General features: G+C 44.4%; 1 protein-coding gene across 13 annotated transcripts in view; it reads left to right on the top strand.

Annotated features, from left to right (window-relative positions):
* The window catches only part of LOC130295952 (von Willebrand factor A domain-containing protein 5A-like), an 82200-nt gene that overhangs the window by 34017 nt on the left and 25746 nt on the right, over positions 1-22437 (top strand). For 6 of the 13 annotated variants that reach the window (XM_056547345.1, XM_056547382.1, XM_056547372.1 and 3 more), the window contains 21 exons: positions 1481-1595; positions 2346-2507; positions 4074-4177; positions 4931-5139; positions 7547-7579; positions 9592-9627; positions 13175-13207; positions 13802-13837; positions 14281-14313; positions 18536-18571; positions 18803-18835; positions 18917-18949; positions 19122-19268; positions 19441-19473; positions 19558-19590; positions 19954-19986; positions 20071-20103; positions 20271-20303; positions 20385-20417; positions 22106-22141; positions 22226-22258. In XM_056547345.1, the coding sequence (XP_056403320.1) occupies positions 1481-1595; positions 2346-2507; positions 4074-4177; positions 4931-5139; positions 7547-7579; positions 9592-9627; positions 13175-13207; positions 13802-13837; positions 14281-14313; positions 18536-18571; positions 18803-18835; positions 18917-18949; positions 19122-19268; positions 19441-19473; positions 19558-19590; positions 19954-19986; positions 20071-20103; positions 20271-20303; positions 20385-20417; positions 22106-22141; positions 22226-22258 (1277 nt within the window). The remainder of the gene's footprint in view (positions 1-1480; positions 1596-2345; positions 2508-4073; positions 4178-4930; positions 5140-7546; positions 7580-9591; positions 9628-13174; positions 13208-13801; positions 13838-14280; positions 14314-18535; positions 18572-18802; positions 18836-18916; positions 18950-19121; positions 19269-19440; positions 19474-19557; positions 19591-19953; positions 19987-20070; positions 20104-20270; positions 20304-20384; positions 20418-22105; positions 22142-22225; positions 22259-22437) is intronic. The other 7 variants (XM_056547365.1, XM_056547352.1, XM_056547363.1 and 4 more) reach the window with 6 other exon arrangements.

Below are 22437 nucleotides of genomic sequence, written 5' to 3'. Positions count from 1 at the left end.
ATGGTTGTGCGTAAAAAATCCAATAAGATCAGCAGTTTCTAAAATACTCAGTTCGGCCCATCTGGCGCCAACAACCATGTAACGTTCACAGTAACGTAAAGGAGAACTATGGCAAAAATGTACTTCTCCCCTATACACAGGATAGGGGTGTCCGGCTGCAGATGGCACACGCTCCATTCATTGCTATGCTGAAAAGCAATGTACTCGGGCATCATTGGCGCTCCCATAGAAATGAATGGAGCATGTGCTGTCTACTGGTAGATGACAGGCGCTCCTCAATGAGATGCCGGGGTCCTGTCCTAGAGATCGCTGGGGGTCCCAGTGGTGGGAGACAGGGGATTAGTTAACTTTTGCTGGAGTACTCCTTTAAAGGACAAGTATCATGTAAAAAACGTATCCCCTATAGGGGATAAGTTTTAGATCACAGGGGGTTTGAGCACTAGGGCCCCCGCGGTCTCCTGTTTCGTGCCCCGCTCTCATTCACAGCAGGGCATCACTACCCCTGCCTGAAGCGGGGGCCGCCATGCCCCCTCCATAAAGCTCTATAAGAGAGCTGTTCGGCAATCTTCAACTCTCCCATAGAGCTATGTATAGGGGGCATGGCGACCTCCACTTCGGGCGAGGGTCGTGACGTGCCGCTGTAAAAGAGAGTCGGGGCTCTGAACAGGAGATCACGGGGGCCACAGCGCTCGGACCTCCTGCAATCTAAAACGTATCCCCCTATCCCTCGGATAGGGGGATCATTTTTTTTTTTTTTACATGATACTTGATCTATAAATCCCCTTTCTTCCATATTCCGATGATAGATTTGAACCTTAGCAAGTTGTCTTGACCACGTCTGCATGCCTAAAAGCATTGAGTTTCTGCCTTTGCGTTAAGGGGGTATTCCAGGAAAAAACTTCTCTCTCTCTCTCTCTCTCTATATATATATATATCTACCTCTCTATCTCTCTATCTCTATCTCTATTAGCTCCATAAAGTTAAAAAGATTTGTAAATAATTATCAGCTGCTGAAGTTGAGTTGTTCTTTTCTGTTTGGCAACAGTGCTCTCTGCTGACATCTCTGCTTGTCTCGGGAACTGCACAGAGTAGTGGTGCGGGGCGGGGATTTGCTTCTATTCTGGACGGTTCCCGAGACAGGTGTCATCAGAGAGCACTCAGACAGAAAAGAACAACTCAACTTCAGCAGCTCATAAGTACTGAAAGGATTAAGTTTTTTTAAATAGAAGTAATTTACAAATCTGTTTAACTTTCTGGAGCCAGTTGATATATAAAAAAAAACTGTTTTTTCCTGCATAACCCCTTTAACCACCAATTGAACAGGTGTACCTAATAAAGTGGACCGTGAGCGTATAACTCTATATGTATATGCGTAATTTTATCCTATAATTATATACGAACAAACAAAATCCTGACTTCTGTATATGACGACACCCGTCGGCACCTATTTACCATTAATATATCCCAATATTTATATCAGGTGTTTCACATTTGGCATCGGCGAAGGCGCCTCCACGTCTCTCATTAAGGGCATGGCGCGGGCAGGGGGCGGAGCTTATGACTTCATCACCGGGAAGGACAGAATGCAGAGCAAGGTGAGATCATTTCTCCGCCATTTTCTCTGGCGTTCTTCCAGCCGTAAGACTATTTAAAGCAGTGGTCTCCAAAGTGCCGACCTCCAGCTGTTGCAAAACTACAACTCCCAGCATGCCCAGACAGCCAACGGCTGTCTGGGCTTGCTGGGAGTTGTAGTTTTGCAACAGCTGGAGGTCCACACTTTGGAGACCACTGCTATATAGCAATAATACTGGCTTCAGCCCCCATGACCACGTTTTTCGTATGCTTAGCTGCTATTAGGCTAATTTCTTTTTTTAGTTAGGCTTATTTTTTTAACCCTTTAGTGATGTTTTTCCTCCCAAAGACTTCTATAGATGGAAAAAAAAAACGCAATGGGGACAATATTTAAAACTGAATTCGACATTTTTTAAACAATTTTTTTTTTTCGGGTGGGGGGGGCGGGGGTTGTAAACTATGCCAGATTGGTTGAAAAAGTGGTGCTAGAAAGTTGTACAGATTTGTAAATGACTTTTAAATAAACATCTTAATCCTTCCAGTACTTATCAGCTGCTGTATGCAGCAGAAGTTGTGTAGTTTTTTTTCCAGTCTGATTACAGTGCTCTATACTGACACCTCTGTCCGTGTCAGGAACTGTCCAGAGAAGGAAAACCTATACTGCTCTGGACAGTTCCTGACAGGGACAGAGGTGGCAGCAGAGAGCACTATATGTCCCCTATATAATGTAATTCCGCCCCCATGGTGTAATTATTTTCTTCTTTTTCGATCAGGTTCTTAAGGCACTGAGGTGCGCGCTGCAGCCGAGTGTGACGGAAGTCTCCCTAACATGGAATCTTCCTACGGGTCTGGAAGCCTCCATCCTGTCCAGAGTCCCCACCTCCATCTTCCAGGGTCAGAGGTCCATTATTTATTCCCAGCTGAAGGGAAAGATGGTGCGTTATAGCAATCAACTGACTTTATGGTGGACTCTTTTGAGGGGGTTGGGGGGGGGGGGCTTTTGTTGTAATTTCTGTGCAAAAACCAGTGGTAAATTCCCTACTTCATCTTTGTTTTTTCTGTCATTCCATTGGTGTCCATAAGCCAAGCGCAACACTAAAGCAGCCAAGCACAACACCGTTCAGGACATCGGGGGTAAATTTACACCCTTGCTGCCCCAGCCTTAATGCAGCAGGCGGTAAATTTTGGTCCTGGAGCCTTAAAGGGGTAGTCCAGTGGTGAAAAACTTATCCCCTATCCTAAGGATAGGGGATGAGTTTGAGATCGCGGGGGGGCCGACCGCTGGGGCCCCCAGTGATCTCTCTGTACGGGGGCCAGACTCGCTGGCCAGATAGCGGGTGTCGACCACCGCACGAAGCGGCGTCCGACAGGTCCCCTCAATACATCTCTATGGCAGAGCCGGAGATTGCCAAGGGCAGCGCTCCGGCTCTCCCATAGACTTGTTTAAATGGGGGTGGTGTGTCAGCCACCGCTTCGTGCAGGTGGTCAATACGCCCCCTTCCTGTGAGCTGTCGGGATAGGGGATAAGATGTCTGATCGCGGGGGGTCAGAGGCTCAGAGTGTGCAGCATGACAACCACGGAGCCGGAGTATAGTGGCATCACAACTCCGCCTCCGTGTGACGCTCCCGCCACCTCAATGCAAGTCTATGAGAGGGGGCGTGACGGCTGTGACTGCACAGAGCTCGCAAATGTGGGTGCTGAATGACAGATTGCAGGGGTCCCTAGCGGCGGGACCCCTGTGATCAGACATCTTATCCCCTATCCTTTGGGTAGGGGATAAGATGTATTAGGGCCAGAGTACACCTTTAAGTGACTATAAAGTGAGTACAGAAGCTGATTTCCCTTCATAGCAGTGAGTGACGGCTACTATCAGTAGCCAGGCACCTACCCCTAAATCTGATCACAGAGTCTAAAGTATTAAATGCCACATGTCGCTTTGCTCAGGGGGCTCATTGGACCCCCTGAGACGTGATCGCAGGGGTCCAATGAGCTAAAATGGAGGTGGAGGATCCCTTTTCCTGTCTGGTGAATCGCCAATCCCAGACGCTGCTCAAATCTTCTTCTCTATAAATGAGCAAGACAAGCAATACAAGTCTATGTAGGGGGGAGGAGGGGGCTCTGCCCACCAGCTCTGGGTGAACTGCATATTATAGATGAAGCCTGCAGAGCAGCAACCTGCTGAAAATGACCACATACAAGTTATATAATGGGCAGACATAGTGCTGCTCACAGGGCAGTGCATCCTGAAAAGTCACCTAAAATGACAGGCACGCTTTAGAGCAACCCCTACAAACCGTAACTCAGACCATTTTAGAAGCTCCACCAATGAGAGCACAACCATTAACAGAGGTGGGTGGGGTAAGGGGGTGGGGAGCCAGGCTTTTTGGAGGGGGTGTGGTTGGGGGGCATTACTAGCACCTCTCCTAACTCACTGTTGTATGGAGTGCCCCCTTTGTTTTTAATGAACAGATTTTATACATCTACATTTTCTGTTTCCTAGGTGGAAGCATCAGAGGCGGGCCAGGTCTCCCTGCAGTACAAGCTCAGAGGCGAACTCATGGTTAACACCTATAGCTTTCCACTAAATCTCAAGAACGTTCACAGGTGACTATATACTGTAACAATGTTATGAGAACTGGAATCTCCCTATCTGCAAAATAGTGAAAAATGCAAATTACTGTTGTAATACAGTAGCTAGATAGGATCCTTCAGGGTACCTGTGGGGGGTCAGAACTGTGGGACCCACCAAAAATTCATAATAAAGAATTAGAATACTGGGGTTACACTGCAGAAAATATCATAACCAAATGATATAATGGCCAGATATAGTGCTGCTTTTCATATACACACACAGGGAAGCTTATCCTGAAAAGTCACCTGAAATGACAGGTATGAGTTAAATAAATGGGGCCGAGCTGAAGTACCAGACAGAGCTGCACGGATGGCGTCTCATTGTGTCAGTGACAGTCCACTGACTAGGGGTCCCTTAATGGCTTGTATTCTTTAGACACATGGAACTTCTTACTTCCATATACCATGCTAGTAATGGTGGCCATCCTGGTTGGCATCAAGGTTTTACAGAACCACAAAGGTTTGAATTTAATTTACTGTGTCTTTTTAAAGGGGTACTCCCGTGCGCCAGGTTTCTGAACATCCAGTTCAGAAGGTTTGGAGCACGCCTCCTCCATTGATGTCTATGGGAGGGGATGTGACCCCTCCCATAGACATCAATGGAAAGGGCGTGGTGTGATGTCACTAGGGGGTGTGGCCATGAAGTCGCAACTGTGGTCGCTGGGTGATCAGAAGGCTGGGGCATGGGAGTACCCCTTTAACTTACACCTATCTCTCTCCTCCCAGACCCACCATCCATAGACTGGCAGCTAAATCTCTGATCTCTAAGCTGGAGTATGGAGTGGACTCAGGCTCCGAGCAGGTGAAGAAGAGAATCCTAGAGACCAGTCTACAGTCTGGAGTCATCTCCTCACTTACAGCTTTTGTAGCTGTCAACAAAGATACTAAGAATCCCGTAGAGTGTCCTCCTGTCCGTCGGGACCTCCCCGCTCCAGGTATATCACTACTTACTTGATCTTGCCAAGCGGACCCTCACCCACTTCTCCTGGAATTAAGTAATTCATAATGCAGGTACAGGTCACCTCAATACCAAGGCCTCACAGAGAATCTTTAGATGTATTAAACTCAACGTATATGTGGATGTATGTATGTTCCACATAACTTCCGAACAACTCAAGGTATTACAAATAAACCTTGTGCACACGTCAACTAAAATATAGTACCATTTAGAAATGTCCCAATTAAAGCAAAACTGTCATCAACTTCACCCACACTAAACCCAATACACTGGGTTATAGTGTGGGTGAACAGGAGACCATACATGGGTCACTTACTTTTTTAGGTTTTCATGCCGCCGAGTTGTTGTCTGCTGAAGTTCCATAATTTTGGCCTTTGCTTGCGCTCTAAAGGCGGGTCCCCCGCCGGCTGCCTTGCTTTGGGTCCAGGAGGAAGGGGCCCTAGCCCGCCCCCCTTGTTCACATATTAATTTTCCCCTTGAGTGCAGTGCTCTGTCTGCAGAGGGCATGTGTTGAATTTTTTACCCAGCTCCCACGTCCTGATGACATGAGAGCTGTGCATTGGGAGAGTGCTCTGTGCAGTGTAACTGCGCATGCGCTGGTCCCTCGCTACACCCATAAATACCTCTTTCTGAAGTCTCGCTGCTCCCCACTTCCAGGTGTAGCGAGGGACCGGCGCATGCGCAGTTACACTGCACAGAGTGCTCTCCAAAAACAGCTAGCGCTAACCCCAAATGATTACCCATCGCCACACTACACCAGGAAGAGCCAGTACCAACAGGCCAAGAGTGTAAAAAAAATGGCGCGCCTAGGTGGTAACAGGCTGGCATTATTTAGGCTGGGGAGAGCCAGTAATAATGGTCCCCGCCCACCTTGGTAACATCAGGCTGCTTAATTGGCATCTAGCTGAGAATGAAAATACGGATAACTCCCACATCTTTTTTGCATAAACAATTAAACAATATAAAAAAGCAAAACGTGTGGTTCCCCCTATTTTAATTCTCAGCCAGATACCAACCAAGCAGCAGCAGCCTGACGTTACCAGGGTGGGCGAGGACCATTGTTACTGGTCCTCCTTAACCTAAATAATGCCAGGCTGTTTCTACCTAGGCCCAGGAGTGCCATTTTTGACACTCTGTGCCTGTTGGTACCGGCTCTTCCCGACACCCCTGTAATAATTGGTAATAATTGGGGGTTAGCGCTAGCTGTTTTTGGTGCTAACGCAAAGCCCCTGCTTAGTAATGGACTCCGTCTATAAGACGCTTCCACTACTAAGCCTGTAAAGTAAATTTAAACAAAAAAAACACAACACTTTTTAAAAACTTTTATTCCAAAAAACACTCCCCCACAAGCCCTGGTTAGTTTTAGACAAAAAAAAATGCTGGTCATTGATGTAGTCCACAGAATCCAAAAAAAGTCCTGAGAGTTGTAGTTCAGAAACAGCGAGACTCCAGCTATTGCTAAGTTACAACTTATATCTTTCTTAGAAAACCAAAAGGCTGTCTGGAAATGATGGGGTTGTAGTTTAGCAACATCTGGAGGCTTTCTGTTAGGAAACTTTCCTGGCTTGAGCCTGAGCTGTCTCGGCCAATCACGGCTCAGGCTGGGAATAATGAAACTATAGTGTAGTTTTATATTCCTAGCAGCCGCCTGGCTCCGCTCCCCGGCCATGCGAACGGCGAGGTAAAGATAGGCGGCGGTGTGGGGGATGACATATCGGAGGAGAGCCCCGGGGGGGGGGGAATAAGTGCCGGCAGGGGGAAGTGGAATAAATGGCAGTGGGTGGAATAAGGAGGGGGGGATTGGGGCGACAAGAAGGAGATGAGCAGGCGGAGGGGGGGAGAGGGAATAGATGAGTTGGGGCAGACAGCGGGACATGAGGAAGGAGGGGGGGGGGGAGTGGGGAAAAGATGGAGCTACACAGTGATGCCACCTCGATGGAGCTACACAGTGATGCCACCTCGATGGAGCTACACAGTGATGCCAGCCCGGGCTCCTTTGATTTCATATTTCCCGCAGGAGCCGTGGTCTCTGCTCCCAGCGGGAAATATGAGATCTCGATCTGCAAAGCAAGTTTTGAAAGCCAGGTCCGGGCTGGCTTACATTTATGCTGTTTTGGAGGGGTTGTGACTTTTTGTGCCACTTTCGCACTTGATAAATCCCTGACCACTGAAAAGTGAAAACAGAAATTTACTTTAGTAAGCTCTTTTGTAGCTTTTTGCTTACAGCCAAAAGTCACACAAAAATTGCTTAGGCACAGGTGCGACTTTTTGTGCGACTTTTGTAAGCAAAAAAAAAAAATCTCTAAACCCCTTGATACATCTCCCCCTGTGTAGTTACTGTACTTTGCTTCTTTATTCTGATATATTTTCCTTGTTTTTATCAGCTTTTGGATTCATGGGCTCCTCATGGGGGACTGGTAAGAATTTCCTATCTCTCACAGTCTGTATTTATTAAGATTCAATTCTTTTGGGGGAAAATTTACCAAGTGGCCTGTACCTTAAGAATTATTTGCACAGTGTGATTTTATTTTGCACCATCTAATTTTGAGCCATTTTATATGTTGCCTGCACTGGCTGCCTCATCTTTCCTGTTGTGCGCTCTAAGGGGGCGTAGTCATCAGATCCACTGCTCAGTGCGCTGAGTTATTTTTGCACAAATGGATTCCATTGAACGGCTGGCGTGGGGACGTGTGAGAGCTTTTCACAATTTTTTGCACTATCCAGGGACTTCCTGTTATTTGGGCAAATGTAAGTGATGTGCGAAACAGAATACATTTTGCGCAGCAACTGGGAGAACCACACACTTGGGCAGCAGGTTTCTCATTACGCAATGAACAGATGAATTCGGTCTGGCATTGTAGATTGCACCTCCTAGAGCTCTACTTAGAACTAGGGATGTCCTGATACTGATACTGGACATTTGCACGAGTACTTGTGCTCCTGCAAATGTTCCCGATACCTAATCCGATACCTGCCGGCAAGACCCCAGCCGGCAGGTATTACGCAGGTGCTCTGTGCACGCTACCTAACTATGCAGCGAACTTGGCACAGAAAGACACTGATAATCTAATGGTATGTGACAGGAGATGCCACCTGTTACAAATAGTGATGTCCCGATACTGATACTAGTATCAGTACCGATATCGGACATTTGCACAAGTACTTGTACTCCTGTAAATGTCCCCAACAGCTATCCCAATACTGGCAGACTATAAAAAAAAATTAAAAAATGTATGTAGCTATATATATATATGTATATATATATATATATATATATCGCTCTCCTATTATCAGAAACTTTTAGGAACATCTATCAATATGAAATTCCCGTTTTCGCTGACTACCTAACTACTAGAAGCTTCTACCTAAAAAGGAAGAACTCCATACCTACCTACTGGGGCCTTCTACCTAATAGGTGGAATTCCCTACCTACTGAGGCTTCTACCTAATAGGGGGATTCCCTACCTACTGGGGACTTCTACCTAATAAGGGGGATTCCCTACCTACTGGGGGCCTCTACCTAATAGGGGGAATCCCTACTTACTGAGGGCTTCTACCTGATAGGGGGAATTCACTATCTACTGAGGGCTTCTACCTAATAGGGATATTCCCTACCTATTTATTGGGGGCTCCTACCTAATAGGAGGAATCCCTACCTACTGGGGGCTTCTACGTAATAGGGGGGATTCCCTACCTACTGGGGGCTTCTACCTAATACAGGAGATACCCTACTAAGGGGGAATTCCCTACCAACCTACTGGGGCCTTCTACTTAAGGGGGTTATCCAGGAATAGAAAAACATAGCTAATTTCTTTCAAAAAACGCTCCCTGTCTGTCTCCAGGTTGTGTGTGGTATTACAACTTGGCCCCGTTCACTTCAATGAAACTAAGCTGCAGAATCACACCCAACCTGGAGACAGTAGAGAACGCTTTTGAAAGAAATTAGCTTGTTTTTTCTATTCCTGGATAACCCATTTAATACAGGAGATTTCCTACCTACCTACTGGGGGCTTCTACCTAATACGGGGGATTCCTTACCTACCGACTGGGGGGATTTCCTACTTCCTACTGGGACCTTATACCATATTGGCGGGAGGAGGATTCACTACCTACCTACTGGGGGAATATCTAGTGGCAGTGAGGGCCTCAAGTTTGACTTTCCCCTAAGGCTTCACAAAGACTAGAGCCACCTCTATGGTAACATGACATTTAAAAAAAAAGTATCAGAAATTGGTATTGGTGTAACTCCCCAGGCAAGCTACAATGATAATGAAATATTCTGGCATCCAATTATTATTTATCAGATCTATGACAATATGCACATTATTATAATAGACAAAAGTCAGCCAAAACTACTGTATTTTATTACTTCTTGATACTCTGTAAATTTTTTGGCTTCCTGTTGTGACATAAGTTTCTTCGTTTGCAGGAACACTTTTTGGAAGTGCGGCCTCTTCAGGTGCAGGTAAACTTCACAAAGTTTCTCCATTTTTGCATTTTCATTTTTTGCTCATCACCTTCAAAAAATCATAACGCTTTTAATTTTGCACCTAAAATTCCATATTATAGCTTATTTATTTGTGCAACCAATTCTACTTTGAAGTGACATTAGTCACTTTACCAAAATATCCACGGCGAAACAGCAAAAAAAATTCATTGTGCGACAAAATTGAAGAAAAAATGCCATTTTGTAACTTTTGGGGGCTTCCGTTTCTACGCAGTGCATTTTTCGGTAAAAGTGACACCTTATCTTTATTTTGTAGGTCCATACAGTTAAAATGATACCCTACTTATATCGGTTGGATTTTGTCGTGCTTCTAAAAAAAAAATCCTAACTACATGCAGGAAAATGTATATGTTTAAAATTGTCATCTCCTGACCCCTATAACTTTTTTATTTTTCCCCCTACGGGACAGTATGAGGGCTGATTTTTTAGTGCCGTGATCTGAAGTTTTTATCGGTACCATTTTTGTATTGATCGGACTTTTTGATCGCTTTTTATTCATTTTTAATTTTTTTTAATTTTTTTTTTAATTGGGGTGATTCTTACTTTTATTAGGGAAGGGGTTAAATGATCTTTATTAACTTTTTTTTCCACACTTTTATTTTGCAGTGTTATAGCCCCCCTAAAAGCTATTACACTGCACACACTGATCTGCTACACAGATCATTGCCGTGCATTAACACGGCAAAGATCAGTGTTATCGGCGGTCGATTGCTCAAGCCTGGATTTCGGGCTTGAATCAATCAATCGCTGATCGGACATGACGGAGGCAGGTAAGGCTTCAGTGACATCGCCCCTGCTGAGGAACGCCCACTTTCTCCTGCTGGGAGCTCACACAATGTGAGCAAGGGGAAAGGTATGATACAGAGCTTTTAAAAGCCCAGAATTTTTTTTTAGGGCAGGAGGGGTGTTAGGAGCAGTAAGTGAATATAATCTGAATTAGTTTAGAAAATATGGTTTGATGACAGGTACTCTTTCAGTTAGTACTGTATTAGGCCTAATATAAAACAATACGCACATTACTATTATTGAGCTGCCATCTCCTATATCTGTAGTTGCCAGCCATACACATAATGTGAATTATCATATCAGGCTGCCTTCTTCCATTGCTCTATGGTCCAGTTCTGGTGCTCGGGTGCCCATTTTAGGCTCTTTTTTTTTAATGACACTACCAACAAAAATAGAACCAGATCATGTAAAATGACTTATTAACACATATGCAAAAAAGACATACAATAAAAATAATAATAAAAAGAGGATAAAATAAGGCACTACAATAGCAGTCACAGAAGATGGGAGCAGGCAAGTGGTGTAGCCCTACATGGAGTACAGGGAATAACTGGTGTACCATAGAGAGTACAAATGTAAACATGGAAGAGGTCACTGGATATTATTGAAACAGGTCTATAAACATATGGGTAACAAATAATGTAACAGTGACACATCAAAGAATGTCCTAAATGGGAAAGAGTACAATAAACAGAGAGTAGCCAAGGGAGAAATGAATGAGACACCATAAAGTCCTCCTGCCATGCAGCCACACACCTACCTCCTCCTACCCCAACGTACGTTTCGCCTGTGCTTCGTCAGGGGGCGTGTCTAAACCTCCTGCCAGGTGGGTATATATATCATCACTTCACCAATGGTGTCCCTCCTCTAGATGATTGATAGTTGTCTAATCCAATAAGAGGCCTTCATTGCCCCTCATACCACTGGACCTACCTCTCTATCTGATCGCCAGTAATAAGTCACACCTGTTTATCTCACCTCCTAGTATGGTGCTGTATAATGAGATGCGACTAGCGCATCATCACTGCGCGCCACAATTGAGGAAGTACTGGGCTGGATGAGCTCGAAGACTTCCTGGTCACATGACCAGAGACCGGTCATGTGATCCCGCATCATCACTGGGCGGTCACATGATCGGAGGAGTCCGCACATCACAGCTAGAATGACAAGGGGCGGTACCCGCGCCGTATCGCAGTGGGGAAGTACTAGTAGCAGTGCGATCTAGGCACATAACAGGATGCGAACATCCCGAGTATGCGCAAACTGCACCAAGGGGATCGGCCGACATAGACATACATAACAAGACACAACATAGAACATACAGGTGAATACAGATATAACTCACATATAATTGGACTGCAAAATAAAGAGCAGTAATAAAAATTCATAGAAGTAACTGCATAATAGCGTGTCTGTGTGAAAAGGGTCCAGTAGAGCAGTGTTTCCCAACCAGGGAGCCTCCAGGTGTTGCAAAACTACAACTCCCAGCATGCCTGGACAGCCAAAGGCTGTCCAGGCATGCTGGGAGTTGTAGTTCTGCAACATCTGGAGGCACCCTGGTTGGGAAAAACTGCAGTAGAGTAAGTGTGAAGTAACACTGTGTATTGTGTCACCACCCCACACGATTCCCCATCCCAAAGTACCAAAGAAAATAACAAAAAAAAAACTCACCTAGTCCTACGCAGCGATCTCCAGAAGAGCCGGGCCGCGTTCTCTCTTCTCCACAGTGCAGGCGCTGATGATTGACGTCATCAGCGCCTGCGTCTGGGAAGAGGTCACGGCCTTCTCTGAACTGTGTGCGCACAGTTCAGAAGCTGCGGCCGTGAGTGACCAGCTATAAATGCCTCCCTGGGTTAAATAGACCCAGGGAGCATATAATACAGCAAAGTCTGCCGGCAGAACTGGGGAGGATTCCCCCATGATCTGTCCCCCTTGCATGATTTTCTGGGGGGGATGTGTCCCCCCGATTCCTATGCTCCCTGGATATCCCGAATTTGACGGGAGCCTGGGCTTGATTAGGGTGTGCCCAGGCACACCCCGTGCGCACGCCTATGGGGATGATATATATACCCACCTGGCAGGAGGTTTAGACACGCCCCCTGACGAAGCACAGGCGAAACGTACGTTGGGGTAGGAGGAGGTAGGTGTGTGGCTGCATGGCAGGAGGACTTTATGGTGTCTCATGCATTTCTCCCTTGGCTACTCTCTGTTTATTGTACTCTTTCCCATTTAGGGCATTCTTTGATGTGTCACTGTTATAGACATGTTTCAATAATATCCAGTGACCTCTTCCATGTTTACATTTGTACTCTCTATGGTACACCAGTTATTCCCTGTACTCCATGTAGGGCCCCACCACTTGCCTGCTCCCATCTTCTGTGACTGCTATTGTAGTGCCTTATTTTATCCTCTTTTTATTATTATTTTTATTGTATGTATTTTTTGCATATGTGTTAATAAAAGTCATTTTACATTTTTCTGGTTCTATTTTTGTTGGTAGTGTTATGTTATAGCGGACCAGCCGTGGTTTCTTTACTTAGTTGCTGTGTATGTATGAATTTTCTTTTTTTTAATGGTGGACAGGGGTCACCATTACCCCCTGACCAGTCTTTACTGATGATGGCCAATGAGGTCCTTACTACACTGGGTGTAGACGTGTAATATAAGACACAAGTTATATGGTATAATTAATATTATTGTATAACTGTTTTCTTCCCAGGAACCTTTGCATTTGGAGGTGCTCCCCCTTCTGGTAGGCATCACTATCTTGTTATAAATAGGATAAGGGAATAAGTGCAGGGGGTCGACCGCTGGGACCTTCACGCAATCTCCTGCACGGGGCCCCTGCATTAGCGCTCAGTGTAAGCGCTAATGCACGTAGCGTCGACCTCGAGCGGTCAACGGTTATGCCCCCTCCCCATACAGTTCTATGGGAGAGGCGGGGAGGTATGAACGCTGCCTCCCCGCCTCTCCCATAGAACTACAAGGAGGAGGCGTATCGGCCGCGGTGTCACTCTGCGGCTGGCATGCCTCCGGCACGGGAGAGCCGTGGGAGAGCCGTGGCCCTGTGCAAGAAATGGTGGGGTGTCCCACCGTTCGGACCCCCCATGATCAAACACTTATCCCCTATCCTAGTAGATAAGTTGTTTTCAGCCACAGATGGCCTTTAATGACTGGTCGATCATTTTTGATCAGACCTTTGACAATATGCACATTATTTTTAAGTCAGCCAACTTATTTTATTATTTCTTGATACAATACATTTTTTTAGCTTCTTGTTTTTTTTTTTTTTTTTTGTTTTCTTGTTTTTTTTTGGGATCTTTGACATAATTTTCTTTTTTTGCAGGAACACTTTTTGGAATTGCAGCCTCCACAGGAGCAGGTACGCTTCACTAACTCAATTGATGTTATTGCTGGGGTAGTCTGTAGAATGTTTAGGAAGGTGCTTTAGGAAAGTGTCACAGTAACATGAATGCCAGGAGCCAAGGTTTCCGGCAGAATGTTGCTCGTCACTTTGCCTCCACCGCCATGTCTTCTTGGCGTCATCTCTTCCCCTGGTAGGTCACATACCTGGCTGTCCACATGATGTGAAATGTGACTTATCAGATCAGGCTGCCTTCTTCTATTGCTCTATGGTCCAATTCTGGTGCTCAGGTGCCCATTTTCGACTCTTTCAGTAGTGGACAGGGGTCACCATGGCCCCTCTAACTGTTTTTTACCGATGATGTCCAATACTGTCCTTACCACACTAGGTCAAATCGATGTGTAGATATGTAATATAAAACACAAGTTATATGGTATAATCATATGGTATTTCCTTCCCAGGAACCTTTGCATTTGGAGGTAACCCCCCTTCTGGTAGGCATCACTATCTCATTCATGTCTAATTTACTGTGGTGCTTGTAAATCCATCAAAAACTTCTGTATTTCTAAATAAATTCGGCTATCTAAACATAGATAAAGAGAATCAAATCAAATAAACAAACCAATTTCTCTGTACAAAAAGCTTCAGCTGCGTTCAGCTCACTTCACATCCTACCTCATCATTCCTATTGGATTATGGTGAGGACATTGACATTTACCTTTTCTTTTCTTTAAAGGGGTACTCCGGTGGAGAAAACAAAAATTAAATCAACTAATGCCAAAAAGTTAAACAGATTTGTAAATATCTCCCATTTAAAAATCTTAATCCTTCCAGTACTTATCAGCTGCTGTATGCTCCAAAGGAAGTTGTGTACTTCTTTCCAGTCTGACCACAGTGCTCTCTGCTGACACCTCTGTCCATGTCAGGAACTTTCTAGAACAGGAACAAATCTCCATAGGAAACCTCTCCTACTCTGGACAGTTCCTGACATGGACAGTAGTGTCAGCAGAGAGCACTGTGGTCAGACAGAAAATACCTATACAGCTGATAAGTACTGGAAGGATTAAGATTTTTAAATAGAAGTCATTTACAAATCTTTATAACTTTCTGGCACCAGTTGATTACAAAAAATTGTTACTCCACTGGAGTACCCCTTTAACTATTCTTTGGTAGAACCAGTTGTGTGTTTAGGGTTGTTGTCTTGCTACAAGTCTCGCACAATCTTTTGAGATTCAACATTTACAAATGACCTGACATTTTCCTTTTGAATTTGCTGGTATAATTCAGAATTCATTGTTTAATCAATCATGGCGAGATGTCCGGGACCACATGCAACAAAATAAAAGTGCACTTTGTTCCTTTCTCTAAACATAATTATTTTCATTGAAAGTTAAAAGCTCTATTTTGGTTTTATCCATTCACAAAACAGCCTTAGCTTGTTCAGGTAATCTTAAGCAAACTGCAGACGGGCAGCAATGTTCTTTTAAGAGAGCATTAGCAATCCTGCCATGCACACCATTCTTGTTCAGTGTCCTGATGGTGGACTCATTTACATAAGCTAATGTGAGAAAGACCTTTAAAGGGGTACTCCCCGGTGATAGGCTGAGCGCACTGTCATGTAAGGAGCCGGCCGGCTTCTTACATGACAGTACGATCAGCCTATCACCAGCCGAGGCGGGACATCGCTGCGGCCGGTGATAGGCTGACGGCTCTGTGACGTCTCCGTCCCCAGGAAGCAGCATGAGGCTCGCAACGCTGGATCGCTCACATACTGTGGAACCGCTATAATGTACAAAAATACTGTGATACACATTTTTGGTCATACCGCCCAGCTCTAGTACGTCACAACCAAGGCCTCTGATTGGCTGCGACGGACATTCGACATCTGCTGCTCCTGTAACACCTGATGGGTCAACTGCAGGCAGAATGGGGGAACAACGCAGGACCAGAGGCGGAGGTAAGTAAAACAGTTTGTTTTTCTAAACAATGGACAGGGCTAACAAAATCCTGGGTTCCATAATGAAATTATTAGTTGCCGTGGTGACCTGGTGCCCAGGATTTGTCATGCCATGCTTTAAAGAGTACCTCTCATGATCTTGTTAAATTTTAAAATCCTCCCAGTTCACTGCCCCATCATCATAAATTACCCCCTGCCTTTATTTTTATTATTTGTTAGTTTTCTACCTTGATATTGCTCTGTATTACCCAGCAGGTGTGACATCATCTGAAGCCATACAGGGGAAAACTTCCTCTCTTACTTTGCTACACACAGCCCAGAACCATTCAGTGTGTTGCTATGATTGGCTAAGGCTGCACACACACCCCTCAGCACTCCAGACTACATTTCCTGATTTTGGACTTCTGCAAGGCCAGCAGCAGTCCAAAGTCTGTGCAAGAGATGGGGGAAAATGTGCTCTGGACAAGTAGGGAGTCATCTAGTGGCAGCTTTTTTAACCCCTTAAGGACGCAGCCCTTTTTCACCTTAAGGACTGAGCCCTTTTTCGCAATTCTGACCACCGTCACTTTACGAATTAATAACGCGAAAACGCTTTTACCGAATATTCTGATTCTGCGAGAGTTTTTCGTGACATATTCTACTTTATTTTGGTGGTAAATTTTCGGTGTTACTTGCATCCTTTTTTGGTGAAAAATCCCCAAATTTCATGAAAATTTTGAAAATTTAGCATTTTTCTAACTTTGAAGCTCTCTACTTGTAAGGAAAATTGATATTCACAATAAATTTTTTCTTCACAAATACAATATGTCCACTTCATGTTGGCATCATAAAATGGACATACTTTTGCTTTTTGAAAAAATTAGAGGGCTTCAAAGTAGAGCAGCAATTTTCAAAAATTTCATAATTGCTAAATCTGAAGGGACAGATGTTACAGAACTACAATTCCCAGCATGCCTGGGCAGTCCAGGCATGCTGAGAGTTGTAGTTTGGCAACATCTGGAGGGCTTACCGTTTGGGCACCACTGTAACAGTGGTCTCCAAACTGTGACCCTTCAGATGTTGCAAAACTACAACTCCCAGCATGCCCAGACAGCTGTCTGGGCATGCTGGGAGTTGCAGTTTGGCCTTCCTAGTGGTTGCCACAGTAAAGATCGTTTTACTTTCACTTTCAATCAATTCATCCCCCCCCACCATCGATTCCCTACCTGAGCAAGTATCCAGCAGGCTCCAGCGAAGATCCCAGGTCCCCAGGCACCTTCTCCTGCAGGTACGGCCTCCATCTTCTTCCCAGATCCCCTCGACATCCAGGGGCGGGCAGAACTGCGCTGCCATTGGTCAGAACTCCGTTCTGACTAATGGCAGAGGATAGGAGGAGATCGCAGCTCTGCGACCTCACTCCTATTCCTTAGGCTGATCGGGGCTGTTGCTGAAAACTCCAATCAGCCCTATTTTCCGGGTGATCGGGTCACCAGAGACCCAATCAGCCCCGACTTGGAGAAAATCGCATGTCTGAATTGACATGCGATTTTCTCTGATCGCCGACATGGGGGGGGGTCTCAGGACCCCCCTGGGCGATGTGCCGGGATGCCTGCTGAATGATTTCAGCAGGGATCCGGCTCCGGTCCCCAAGCGGCTAGCGGTGGGGACCGGATTTCCCACGGGCGTATGGATACGCCCTGTGTCCTTAAGGACTCAGAATGCAGGGCGTATCCATACGCCCTGTGTCCTGAAGAGATTGAACACAAATAAAACAGAAAACTAAATTTTTTTTAAACAAAGTCCATTAGAAAGATTTTTTATTTACCATAAGGAGTGCAATAGCAAAAAAATTTTTGAATGAGAGTGCCCATTTAAAGCTCATTTCTAACATTGCTTTCCTTTTGTAGCCTGGCAGACTGCTCTTGATAGTCTTCATAGTCTTGAACTTCAATGGATTGTACACAATCTTTCTGACTGTGGATTGGTGAAATCCAAACTCTTTAGAGATGGCTTTCTAACCTTTCCAAGCCTGATGAGCATCAACAACTCTTCTTCTGAGGTTCTCTGAATTCTCCTTCATTCATGCCATGATACACTTCCATTGACACATGTTGTTGTGAAGATCAAACTTCGATAGATCCCTTTTCTTAAAATAGAACAGGTCTCCCGCTCACACTTGACACCTGTCATTTCATTGATTGACAACACCCTAACGTTAATTTCACCTTTAGGGTATGGTCCCACGTGCCGCTTACACAGCGTATTCCACTGAAGCAGAAAATCTGCTGCTGCAGCGAAAAATACGCTGCGCAACCCCAATCACCATACACAGGGCTTTCCGGTGGCAGTCCTGTGTGTGCAGTGAGTTTTGGAGGCGTGCTGCCTCGCCTCCAAAACTCATTGCACACACAGGGCTGCCACCAGAAAACCCTGTGTGTAAGGTTGATAATGGATTACGCAACGTATTACCCGGAGCAGCAGCAGATCTTCCATGTTATGTTGCACCATTTTCATCAATAAATTAAAAAAAACTTTCAAATAAAGTCTAATATATTTTATTTTATATTTATTTATTTGATTTGCTTCTCTTTATCTCCTTTTAGAAAATCTGATCTGAAGTTTTAGGTCAAATAAATGGCGAACTATAGAAAATTTTGAAGGGTTCAAACTTTCAAGCACTGTAGATCATATTAGAATAGTCTTCCCGGGATCATAATAAACTAATGTTCTGCATATTTTTGGCACATCATGTTGTATGACATCATTTACTTGTCTTGCAGCAACACTTTTTGGAAGTGCGCGCTCTACAGATGCAGGTACCCCTCATTGACTCCAGCTCTTTTATTTGGCCTTATATAATACACTGGGGAACATATTCAAAAATCTGTGTTTATAGTTATTTTAATATGGCCTTTTTGGTTTCTCATCACATTTTCATATCTGTATTCTAACATAATAAATCAGTGAATTGTGACAAAGGGTCCAGAAAACAGAAACATGTGTAGATGTTAAATAACAGATATAACCTATTATTTTTTATTTTGCAGGAACCCCTGTATTTGGGAGTGCGCCCTCGTCAGGTAGGGTTTATAAGCAGATCTTTCAGCCCATTAGACATCTGGTAATATTTATCTATATCACAATATCTATTTTCTTTCCAGGAACCTTAGCATTTGGAAGTGCCTCTACTTCAGGTAATCAAAACGAGCAGGAAGAAGCACACAGTAGCGCACTTCACTCCCCGGCTCACATTGATCTCTATACTGCTTTACTGGATGGGCCCATAGATTTATAATGGGGTTGTCCTGTGAAGTGCTGAGTGATTTGTAGATGTTAAATAAAAGATTTAATCCCTTTTGCTTTCAGGAACCCCTTTATTTGGGAGTGCGCCCTCGTCAGGTAGGGTTTATAAGCAGATCTTTCAGCCCATTAGACATTTGGTAATATTTATCTATAACATAATATCTATTTTCTTTCCAGGAACCTTAGCATTTGGAAGTGCCTCTACTTCAGGTAATCAAAACGAGCGGGAAGAAGCACACAGTAGCGCACTTCACTCCCTGGTTCACATTGATCTCTACACTGCTTCACTGGACGGGCCCATAGACTTATAATGGGGTTGTCCTGTGAAGCACTGAGCAATTTGTAGATGTTCAATAATAGATATAATCTATTTTTCTTGCAGGAACCCCTGTATTTGGGACTGCACCCTCGTCAGGTAGGGTTTATAAGCAAATCTTTCAACCCATCAGACATTTGGTAATATGCATCTATTTAATAATAAGTTCTGTTTTCTTCCCAGGAACCTTAGCATTTGGAAGTGCCTCTACTTCAGGTAATTATAACGAGCGGGAAGAAGCACACAGCAGCGCACTTCACTCCCCGACTCACATTGATCTCTATCCTGCTTCGCTGGACGGACCCTTAGACTTATAATAGGGCTGTCCTGTGAAGTATTAAGACCCTGACTGATCAAAACTTTTGACATGTCTGTAAATTTTGGTAAAAAGTGACTTGAATACGTTTTGAATACGTCCCCAATGTGCACATTACTATTACTGACCTGCTGCCTCCTATATATGTATTCATCAGAAAAAAGTCAGTGAATTGTGAGGAAGGATCCAGAAAACAGTAACACGTCTGTGCTCGCAATGATTTGTAGATGTTGAATAATAGATATAATCTATTTTTATTGCAGGAATCCCAGTATTTGGGAGTGTGCCCTCGTCAGGTAGGGTTTATAAGCAGATCTTTCAGCCCATTAGACATTTAGTAATGTTCATCTATATAATAATATTATCTATTTTCTTTCCAGGAACCTTAGCATTTGGAAGTACCTCTACTTCAGGTAATCAAAACGAGCAGGAAGAAGCACACAGTAGTTCACTCCCCGGTTCACATTGATCTCTATACTGCTTCACTGGACGGGCCCATAGATTTATGATGGGGTTGTCCTGTGAAGCACGGAGTGATTTGTAGATGTTAAATAATAGATATAATCCATTTTTCTTGCAGGAACCCCTGTATTTGGGACTGCGCCCTCATCAGGTAGGGTTTATAAGCAGATCTTTCAACCCATAAGACATTTGGCAATATGCATCTATATAATAAGTTCTGTTTTCTTCCTAGGAACCTTAGCATTTGGAAGTGCTTCTACTTCAGGTAATTATAACAAGCGGGAAGAAGTACACAATAGTGCACTTCACTCCCCTGCTCACATTGATCTCCCTCCTGCTTCACTAGACTGGCCCATAGAATTATAACAGGGCTGTCCTGTGAAGACCCCGACTGATCAAAACTTTTGAGATGTCTGTGAAACTTGGTAAAAAGTTTTGAAGACATCCCCCAATGTGCACATTACTATTACTGAGCTGCTGCCTCCTATATCTGTATTCAAGCAGGAAAAAGTCAGTGAATTGTGAGGAAGGATCCAGAAAACAGAAACATGTCTGTGCTCGCACTGATTTGTAGATGTTGAATAATAGATATACAGTCATGGCCGTAAATGTTGAATGAAAGAAGCTGTTCCACCAAGTTCTTCTAAGCTCTTCTAGCAGAGAGAGGTAGTTGGGCAGAAGCTGCTGCCTTCTCTTTTTTGTCTGCTGATCTGCTGCTGAAGATAGGGCAGTGGGAGGATCCAGGAAGGGGTTTTTATTATAAAACATGATTTCCCTAGTAGAATCCCATAGTCATGTTTAAAGTTTAAAGGGGTACTCCGCCCTTAGACATCTTATCTTCTATCCAAAGGATAGGGGATAAGATGTCAGATGGCCGGGGTCCCGCTGCTTGGGACCCCCGGGATCGCCGCTGCGGCACCCGCTATCATTATTGCACAGAGCGAGTTCGCTCTGTACGTAATGACGGGCGATACAGGGGACGGAGCAGCGTGACATCATGGCTCCGACCATTGTGACATCACGGCCCGCCCCCTAAATGCAAGTCTATGGCAAGTCTGTGCAGTAATGATAGCGCGGTGCCGCAGCGGCGATCCCGGGGGTCCCCAACAGCGGGACCCTGGTGATCTGACATCTTATCCCCTATCCTTTGGATAGGGGATAAGATGTCTAGGGGTGGAGTACCCCTTTAAGCTAACAATCGGTGTTTACAAGTTTTTATAGCCTTAGCTGAATGGCAGCAGTTTTTCCAATGGTTTACAGCTTCAGTCTTGAACTATTGACCCTCCATTTCCTTCACTTATACAAGTGTCTCTAGTCCTGCAAAAAAACATATTTACTTAATCCCTTATCAGTGAGAGGCTAGGTTACCCATGGTTTCCCTGTAACAGCAGAACACAACACTATGGAAAATAGAAGTATTGCCGCTTCTAATTGTGCGTTGCATGCCATATAGTAAAGCACATGAAAAGCATACTTCTTCACGGTCACCTAATGTGTTCATTTTGTGGTTATGTGAGGCACTGCATGCATTGGCCTTTATTCTTACAGTAGAGAAGTCATTAATTATAACTTTTTGTGAATTGGGACATTTAAACTTGTTTTTTTTAGTTTTTATTCCAATCTAAATTTAGTAGGAGTCGGAGTCAGAGTCGGTGCATTGTTTGCCGACTCCGACTCCATGTACCCTAAACTTAGTCCGACTCCTACTCCTCGACTCCGACTCTACAGCCCTGATTTTTTGTCCTGACCATTTTTGGAGTTTGGTAACATTATGTCCAATATGCTTTTTTTCTCCTCCTTTTTTGGTTTAGTTCCAATACACACAAAGGGAATAAACATGTGTATAGCAAAACATGTGTTACTGCAATCTTTTTCTGTGAGAAATACTTCATTTTGTTGAAAAATTTCATGGATGCAAACATTAACAGCCAGGACTATAATCCATTTTTCCAGCAGGAACCCCTGTATTTGGTAGTGCACCCTCGTCAGGTAGGGTTTATAAGCAGATCTTTCAACCCATTAAACATTTGGTAATATGCATCTATATTATAATAAGATCTGTTTTCTTCCCAGGAACTTTAGCATTTGGAAGTGCCTCTACTTCAGGTAATCAGAACGAGCGGGAAGAAGCACACAGTAGCGCACTTCACTCCCCGGCTCACATTGATCTCTATCCTGCTTCGCTGGACGGGCCCTTAGACTTATAATAGGGCTGTCCTGTGAATTACTAAGACCCCAACTGATCAAAACTTTTGACATGTCTGTGAAACTTGGTAAAAAGTGAC

The sequence above is a fragment of the Hyla sarda genome, chromosome 1, assembly GCF_029499605.1.
Source record: "Hyla sarda isolate aHylSar1 chromosome 1, aHylSar1.hap1, whole genome shotgun sequence".
In the NCBI taxonomy this organism is placed as follows: domain Eukaryota; kingdom Metazoa; phylum Chordata; class Amphibia; order Anura; family Hylidae; genus Hyla; species Hyla sarda.
The sequence above is the reverse complement of the archived record's forward strand: the minus strand, read 5'-3'. Positions and strand labels throughout refer to the sequence as shown.